At 44.9% G+C, this 9,361-nt stretch overlaps 1 protein-coding gene across 1 annotated transcript in view; it reads left to right on the forward strand.

Moving 5' to 3' along the window:
* DSTN (destrin, actin depolymerizing factor) overlaps window positions 1–7,449 on the forward strand; it is a 33,037-nt gene extending 25,588 nt beyond the window's left edge. Inside the window, exons 2-4 of the mRNA XM_024753742.1 lie at window positions 1,130–1,437; window positions 4,200–4,276; window positions 6,287–7,449. Coding sequence (XP_024609510.1) covers window positions 1,130–1,437; window positions 4,200–4,276; window positions 6,287–6,396 — 495 coding nt within the window. The 3' untranslated portion in view covers window positions 6,397–7,449. The remainder of the gene's footprint in view (window positions 1–1,129; window positions 1,438–4,199; window positions 4,277–6,286) is intronic.
* The last annotated feature ends 1,912 nt before the right edge of the window (window positions 7,450–9,361 follow it).

Raw genomic sequence — 9,361 nt, forward strand, 5'->3', positions numbered from 1 at the left:
TCTCACACGCATTTATATTTAATCAAATGGTGTGATGTTAATTTTGGGTATCATTAACATTTTGGCATTGTTTAGTATTTAAATTCTATTAAGTTTATAATTCTTGCTTTAGAAAAGCTAACATGCAAACCAAAGTAGTTAATGAAGCATAAAAAATTATAAAGTTAATGGAAATGGCACATTCCTTAAAGGAGTTGAAAAGATCAAAAAGTGATTTTAGATCTTTGGTTATCAAGATCTTATGTAACCACTTCTTCATTTTGGAATAGCAAGTATAACATGGTAAAAGGTTATTTTCTGTAGTCAGTATAATCCTAAATTAAGCTATCTTCTTCGTTATAGCAGTAAATATTTATTTTTAATCGAGATATAATCGACATATAACATTATGTAAGCTTAGGGTTTACAAGGTGTTGATTTTTGATTCATTTATATATTGCAATATGATTACCACCGTAGGTTAGCTAACACTTCTATTACATCACATAATTATCATTTCTTTTGTGGTGGGAACGATTAAGATCTAGTCTCCTAGCAATCTCATTTATTCTAATTTTAATTTAAAACTTGGAGATTTTATAAATGAAATTTTACAGGTATGTGACTGATACGTTACTGGATATTAATCATATAATTTTGACATGTTAGTAGAACAAAGATCTTTCTTTTATTAGTGAAGTATGTGCTGTAGGAGTGGAATTTTCCCAACCCAGCCACTCTGACCATCTATTATTCGTTACGAAAAGAATTTCGGGTATTATTAACACCCAAACTGGGGAGATGACTGCCCCAGTCAGGGCTCTGAGCAACCTGTATAAGAAGAAACTAATTCAGCACCCCAGGAAGCACTGTTTGCTAGGTTTCAGGGTTGGAGGAGCTGCTGTAGCTGAATCTTCCCTTACTCCCGCATAATAGTGATGAATGGCTTAGATATGTAATCTTTTTAAAAGTTTAATGACTGAAATTAGTGTTTGCAGCTCAAATTTTCTAGTCTTCCTATTAGATGGTAAATATACCTAAAAAAATTTAAGTGTATGCCAGTCTATGAACCAAAAGTTACGTAGTGTTTTGTATTTGGCATGATAAAAACTGTAAGCCTCCTTATGATTTTTTCCCCTTCTCATTCTAGGCCTCAGGAGTGCAAGTTGCTGATGAAGTATGTCGCATTTTTTATGACATGAAAGTTCGGAAGTGCTCCACACCAGAAGAAATCAAGAAAAGAAAGAAAGCTGTCATTTTTTGTCTCAGTGCAGACAAAAAGTGCATCATTGTAGAAGAAGGCAAAGAGATCTTGGTTGGAGATATCGGTGTAACCATAACGGATCCTTTCAAGCATTTTGTGGGAATGCTTCCTGAAAAAGATTGTCGCTATGCTTTGTATGATGCAAGCTTCGAAACAAAGGAATCCAGAAAAGAGGAGTTGATGTTTTTTTTGTGGTAAGCATTGTTAGAAATATTGGACCTTTGTAAATCTCAGAGTTAATCTCTTATTGTCAGCTTAGCACCTCACCAGATTCTTCTCCAACACGCCCTGCCAGGAACCAGCCTCCCGCCTCACTTGTGCCTCTGTGGCCTTTGAAGCTGGTGCTGGCGTGGCCTGCACCTGGGATTTGCTCTGCATTCACACTGTCCAGTAGGGTAGCTACTAGCCTCTTGGGGCTGTTGAGATTAAAGTCTGAAGTTCAGTTTCTCAGTTGAATCACCACATTTCAAATGCTCAGTAGCCACATGTGACTAGTGGCCACCTTTTTAGGTAGCACAGCACCGATACAGAACATTTCCTTCGCTGCAGAAAGCTCTATTTATTGGACAGCGTTGTTGTAAATAGTGAAACTGTGCTATAAAGTGATTTACATGGCCTTAAAAGGCTGTTTAAATTAGTTATTCTGGTCTTTTCAAGTAAGTTCATATTTGAGATTAAGCTTGATTTAAAAGTCACCCTATATTCCTCATTTAATTGGATTGTATGTAGAATATTCCTTGGTATGGAATTCTTACACAGCGAGAATCTTCTCTGGCTTCCAAGGGGAAGGGGGAAGTGGTAACGGCCTCTGATTTGGGGGGCGTGAGTGTCCTCTGGACTCTGGCCTGAGCCCGGCAAGGCAAGGAGGGGCTTAACTCTCAGCTGTGTGCCACCAACAACGTGGGACCATGGGGCTGGGAAGTCAAAAGAGTTCAGGTCTCAGGGAATGTAACCCTAGGCCACGGCTCAGTCCCTTGCAGCCCTGGCTGCACCTGGTGAGGTCAGATGCGCGTATTGGGCGCCCACTGTGGAAGGAGCCTGGCAGCCACAGACACAAGTGCATAAAGATAGTAGTGAGACTTAAAACCGAGCATATTGAATGAAGGTGCATCCTTTAAACTTTTATTTCTGCTACATGCCAGGCATTGTGTTAGGGCTGGGAAAATAGCTGTGAAAAAACCAGCTAAAGCCCTGGCTCTTCTGGGCTTTACTCTTTGAGTGGCAGGTATGGCAGGTAAAGGTTTAAGCTTTTAAACTGGTTAATATTTCCTTCATTTGCACTATTTTTTATCCTGGATTTTTATCCTTTTTTTTTCTACTATGAAAATGATACATCCTTATTAAAGAACATTTGGAAAATAAAAGTAGAATGAAGAAGAGAAGATTCAGTGTTAGTGCAGTGTTTTATTTTTGCATTATTACTTTTTAAAAGAAAGATAAAACCTTATAGGAGTTTTCCATAACAAGCTCTGTTTAGGGCCCAGGGAACGGCTCTTACTTCAAGTATTTTGAAGATCTGTTTAGAGTAAAATCAGAACAGCTTAAGCTTTTTTTTGTCCCTGACCTATTTTGCATAAGAAAAGCACCCACTTAATTTTGTAGCTGGTGCATCTGAGGTCCTCGTTGTGGCTTTGCCTCCCTCCTTGGACCTCAGAGTTGTGAGGAATATGCGCTGAGAGACCGAGAAACTGCCCTTCGCCTTGTTCCCAAGAATAGACTCAGCCCGCTGTGTGGGCGGCAGACTAGGTGAGGGCCCCACCGGGCCACGGTGTTCATGACTGTGGAACATCCTGGAAATATGGCAGCTAAATGGAATCGTGGTGGTGTGGAGTGCAGGCAGGCCTGAGGTTTGGTGTATAGTGAGAGATGATGCATTCGTAGATGTGCAGTTTGAGTAGATGAGATGTTTCTGTGCATTGTTAGTATTTCTCTTACTTTCAACATTGCAGGTAAAGAACATGGTAAAGGTTATGCTGTGCTTCCAGTATTCGTTCAAGAGGGGGAGGCACTAAAAATTTTGTAAATATAAGATAATAGTTATATTAACAATTAAGACATAATGATTGCTGAATTACCATTAAGCTTAGAAAAAGAAATCCTTGTGACGTGTTTTATTATGTTAGACTGAGATGGACAACGAGTGCCTGAGATCAGAACTTGCTGCTGGAACAGATGTGAATGAGGGGACCGGGTGGGCAGGGGCAGTAAGGGGACTTGGACTTTATATACATTCTTTTCCAGAAAACAACCTGAAGCAAAAATTGCTAGCATCTCTTAATTCTGGGTGGCAGATACTTGACTTACAGATTATTCTCTGTACTTTTCTGTATTTTGAAACTTTTCCACCAGAAAGTATTAAAAACCTCATACAAAGGTGGTGGTTATTAGCCTGAACTCAAGCCTTTATTTTTTTATTTTTTATTTTTTTTGTGGTACGCGGGCCTCTCACTGTTGTGGCCTCTCCCGCTGCATAGCACAGGCTCCGGACGCACAGGCTCAGCGGCCATGGCTCACGGGCCCAGCTGCTCCGCGGCACGTGGGATCCTCCCGGACCGGGGCAAGAACCCGTGTCCCCTGCATCGGCAGGCAGACTCCCAACCACTGCGCCACCAGGGAAGCCCAAGCCTTTATTGATACAAGTGAAAAACAATTATTTGCAAGAAAACAGTTGGGTCATACAGTGAATTATCCAATGTTGTTTCTTTTATTCTAGCGCCATTAACTGATTTCTAATCATTGGTCCTCAACTTTTTCCCCACCTTGGTCAACCTGAGTTATTCTGTATACGCTCAGCCACCACGGTCCGAGGGGCGGGATTGGAAAAATTGTGTAGTTAGAGAAGCTCTCCCAGAAGATTCTGAGGCCCCTCCCTGCCCACTGCTGCAGGTGTTTAACAAGATGGAAATTGAACTTTCTCTAAACCACTGTTTTTCTTCTTTGGCGCTTCTGTATCCAGGGCTCCAGAACTAGCACCTCTGAAAAGTAAAATGATCTATGCGAGCTCCAAGGATGCAATCAAAAAGAAATTTCAAGGTAAGGTCTAGTTGACTTCCAGGTATTCGGCGGTGTCGTGAGCCCTGGCATGGGGACCACCTTTTCTAAGAAGCACCTTACTCTCTTTGGAGGGCCCTGGCCACAGAGAAGGGCATCACTGCTTGTTTAGAGGAAAACTCTGGAGGCTGACCCGGCTTTCTGCACGTCTCTGCCTTGTGCAGGCCACCCTGGGCCGAAAGGCCTGTGTTCGATATTCCGTTCCCTCGACACTGTGTGTGTATTCCTGTTCAGTCTGGTGTGAAACTAGTTTGAGATGCTGTCAAGTTTCTCACGTAGCAGGTGGGGACTAACTGGTCATACTAAGTAATAAATTTGCTTTTGCCTCTGAATGTAGCTGACAGAACAAAGTTGCACAAAGGAAATGTTCATAAATGGGAAGGGCTGCTCTTGTCGCTGGCTTTTCTTTGGAATGGTATGATTTTACGTTATAGACTCATCTGTGTCCAAAGGAGAGTGGCCTCAGTCCTTGGGCTGGCCAGTTATATTTGACTTACCGCTGGGTGATTGGGATCCTGATGAGATGGCCTGGACGCACTTACTGTCTCCAGCCAGGAGGAGATGTTGGTACGATGGACAGAGCATGGGGCAAGTGCCCTTAGCCCGCTGAGGGCTAAGCTTGTCGTCTGAGTGCTGTGTGACCTCCACGGGCCGGGTTCTCCCAGCTGTGAACGGGAGGTGCGCAGTAGAAAAGGTGGCCCCCTACCTTCCTGCTGTGGCCGCTCCAGACAGCTGGGAGAGCCGCGGTCACAAGGGCTTGGCCTAGGGTCATTTTCATTTTGCTTGTTTTACTGTGACTGATTTTTATATTCTTGTAGTAGATCGGGTTTGCCCTAGCGTGTTTTACTTGGGAAAACAAAGTTCTCGCTTCCTTTCCTGCATCGTGCAGTCCTTGTCAGGCTCCTCATGTGCTTGGTTTGGTGTCGGGCTGCCCCCTAGAAGTGTGTGCACTGGCCGGGGAACTGGTGTTTTGACGTGACCCCTTAGCTTCAGCACTGGCACAGGGCACCCCAGAGGGCATCGGAGTGGATTCCTCCTCGCTCTGCGGTGCGTTCCAGTAAAGGAGCTGCTCCGTGGACTTGATCTGCTGACGTGAAAGACCATCTCCCTCGTGCCTTTTTTCCTGGTGAAACCTTCGCTGGCTTTCTCCAGTCAGTCCTGAGTGGTCCAAAAGCTGACCTGCTGTGCTTTCAGCAGCTTAAGAAATGGTCTTAAAATTATGGAAAATCGGAAAATGCAGCTGTTTAAAAGAGAGCAGCTGTTTACAGAGAAGCTACTGTATATGATTCCATAATTGAGCTCCTTTTGTGCAGTGTGGTGTTGTAATTTTGTTGAGAAGGCGATGAGTAAAACATTTTACATAGTCTTAGTTGTGACAGATTTCTTAGATGTATTGTGTGGTGCCACTGGAGACCTGTTTTCTGGAGCAGAAGTGATCCCATTTGTAAGCGCTCTTATTCCTCATCAGTTGACTAAATCAACTGTACAATCAAAACATCAAATTCATGTTTATATTTCAAAAACCAAGAAAAACTATTCCTAGACCTGCTTTTTAACTTGTTGAAATACAGCGCGTCTGTAGAAAAGCGTACGTGAATTACGGTTGTTTCCTGGTTTAATGACCAGCGCCCCGAAGCCTTCCCAGTGCCCCTCCTCACACCACTGCCCCTACTTCTTCCCGCCGGGGACACCAGTCCCCTGGCTCCTAACAGCATAAGGTAGCTCTGGCTGATTTTGTGTTATACGAGTGGAACCGTCTAGAACATACGCTATTAAGTCTGGCTTCTTTTTGTCAGCATTAGTCTGTGAGAGTCATTCGTGATGATGCATGTGGTTACAGATTACTCGTCACTGTGTGGTATTCCATGGTTTGTATATGCCACGGCTTTCCCACCCACGTTTGAACTGGTCTTTTAAAACAGTTTGATATCTTAGAGAAATACGTAAGCTACTGCCATAATTCTAAATGGAATTGTTGTTTTTCCTCCCTAGGCATAAAACATGAATGTCAAGCAAATGGGCCAGAAGACCTCAATCGGGCTTGTATTGCTGAAAAGCTAGGTGGATCCTTAATTGTAGCTTTTGAAGGATGCCCTGTGTAGACCATCACTCGGTGCCACAAACTGAAAGCTTCCGTGTTTAATGTTATCCTTTTGCTATGTAAGTAAAGCTGATACGTTTAGGCCAGCTGAGGGGAGCTGTCTTGTCATTTGCTAGGGTAAACTATTCCATGCACATGTGCAAATGGCCCTAAATAAATCTAAACTCTAAAGTTGTATTGGTGTGAAATGAAATTCTTACTGGCCAAATGCCTGTTTTGATTAGTTGCCTTGGAGAGATTTTTGTTAAGCTCATGATTTTTAATAGTGCAGCTCACAAGACAGTCCAAGGCCACGCGAAGAGAATTACTGCGTCTTCATTAACCTCAGTAGTTACTTTGTTTCTTTTGCTTAGAGAATTGGTCATAATCTGGTTGTAATTTTGGCCCAAATTCTTTTTTCTCTGTTGAGCTAAACTGAGTAATGGAAAATAATTCTCACAACATGTAACAGCACTAAGGTGCTTACTAACTACGTAAGATTCTACCAGACGTGCGGCGGAGACTGCTTAGCACCAGCGCCGATCTTGCACAGCACTACTTTATGCACGCAGTCGGCACACAGGAAGCAGCTCCTGCACCTGCAGCTGCTCGCTGGTCTAGTTGGGAGGCTGTTCTGAGAGTGACCTTGCATCTTGGAAATCTGGAGAATGTGCACTGCCTTGTAACAGCGAATCATAATGCAAATTTGGGCTCCAGTGTAATCCACTCTGTTGATAAGAATGGTGAGGCGGTGTATTGACAGACTGGGATACCGGGATGTCTTTAATTGTGTCTCCTTCAGAACTGTGTTGCTTCTGGTACAATAAGGTTTGGAAGAACATTATGTTCACTCTGGGGCCTGGGCAAGCTTCTTAATTTCCTAGAGTAGTTTGCCGACTGTCTGAAGCGGGGAGCGGGTGTGACGGCCGACAGCCACGGGAAGCCACGCTGAGGACACCTGGAAGTGACTGCCTTTCACATCACAGGCGTAACACTGAAAAACACAGAGATGCACAAACAGTGGAATTTAGAAGTAGTACTGGCTTTATGTAATAAAGGAAGCATTTTTAATTTCTCTCTCGTGTAATTATTCATGGCTGAATTGGGGATAAAGGATTTTGCCTTCTATGTGTGGGGTTAGGTGTGGAGGTTTGGGTATTTCAGACAATTAGCGTTAAGGCCACAGCCCCCTCCTCCTCTGATTGAATGAAAAAGTTGGTATAAAAGTTGGGAGTCTTTCTCTTATTCCAAATGTTTATCCAAATGCCAGGATTTTGTCTCCTCTCTGATTCATTTGGGAGCCAAAAAAGGATACGCTTTGATCAAAGTACTTCTTTCAAAATTATCTAGAAAATAGTGCTGGCTACTGGTTTACCGATAAGCTGCTTGTCGTTCTTTCATCCTGAATTTGTTTTCTCTTCTGCAAAGCAGTGCTTTTAGTGAGTGTACGTTAACAGGCCTCCGAGAAGCGCTGCGGGCCCAAGGCTGCCCTTTTCAAGAATCAGCTTTGTAGGTAGAGCCAGGAGTCTAGAAGGAGAAGGTCTTTTCTGTGGCTTCACCTTGTGACGTGTGGCCCCACCTGTATGAGTACCACCACTCCTCCGTGCAGGTATGTCGGGGCGGGGGTGCTGCCGTGGGGAGGGTTTCGAGCACAGGGATGTGATGTGATGTAAACGGCTCCCAGCGGTCCACTTGACTCCAGAAATTGGGAAATGCTAATAGTCACTTATATCTCTGCCTAGGGGAGCTTTTGGATTCCTGAGGTTGGGGCCCAAGAATCCTGCTAACCAGCACTCCGGGTAATTCTGCTGCAAAACTAGAGTTTTGAGACCTCAGCTGACATTGGTGAGGAATAAAACCACAGGTATTCTCTGCTTTCAACACATTTACACTTTTATAAGTGTTAACACGTTGCAGAAGTGTGTGTGGAAAGCTGACTTAAAGAGTTCATTTAATCATTACTCTTTTGTCCCGAGGAAGAAGCAGATAAAGCCACTGCTAACAGAAGTTCAGAGCTTGAATGTGAAGTTTGTTACTCAGAGAATATTAATCTCTAAGAAAACAGTGAACACAGTGACTCAATAACATTAGGCTTAGTCGAGTGGTTTCCTTTTTTTAGAACTCCTCAGAGTGCTGGCTGGTCCACACACAGAAGTGCAGCTTCTGTTTCTTCACCAGTTCATGCCCTTTGGACTGTCAGAGCCTGGATATGCCCGAGGGCAGACTCGGGGCACTTCTGAAACGTGCAGTCAGTCGTTAGACCAAGTTCCAGCCGGGCTGCAGCTGGAAGAAGGGTCACTGCATGGTTGGCTGGAGGGGCAGCAGGAGGAGACTTACTGAGCCTGCAGCCAGTGCCTCAGTAGCCAGTCCAGAGAGGTAAAGTAACTTGTCTAAGGTCACACAGCTCATGGGCGGCACAGCTGGACAGCTCAGGTCTCGTTTAACAGTCCTAAGCTATTCCCATCACGCATCTGGAGTTCTGAGATTTTGTTCTATTTGGGGCGGGAAGGAAAACAACACCCTTCTTTTGGGTTTTGAGTCCTGTTGGCCCCAGACCTGCAGGAAGCTCAAAGAGAAGGCGTTTGTGGAGTGTCTGGTGGCTTCTAGGATCTTGTGTCTTTGCTGCCTGCAGGCCAGGCATCCCGGTGTTTGTGCATTTTATTGACCGTCACGCGGAGGTGACTGGAGGAAGCTAGTCCAGAAAGCTGCCACCAGCGTGACGGGGCTTCCGGGTCTGGAGGGGATGTTGATGGGCCTCGTGACTCTGAGCTTCAGGTCAACCCGGGAGCCTCTGCAGGGGGACTTTGGACCAGATGCTGTCAGAGCCCCCAGCTCTCCTGTCGGGGCCTGAGACATGGGCTGGGTCTGTGAGGGCAGCTGCCCGCCCCCCTCCCCAGCTCGAGGGTGGGATCTGGCCCAGGGACAGCGAGGCCCGTGGGCTCCCCCTGCCGGCCAGCCGGGAGCTGAGGCTGCTGGGCCTCAGGGCC

The sequence above is a fragment of the Neophocaena asiaeorientalis genome, unplaced genomic scaffold (genome assembly GCF_003031525.2).
Source record: "Neophocaena asiaeorientalis asiaeorientalis breed wild unplaced genomic scaffold, Neophocaena_asiaeorientalis_V1.1 scaffold302, whole genome shotgun sequence".
Taxonomy (NCBI): domain Eukaryota; kingdom Metazoa; phylum Chordata; class Mammalia; order Artiodactyla; family Phocoenidae; genus Neophocaena; species Neophocaena asiaeorientalis.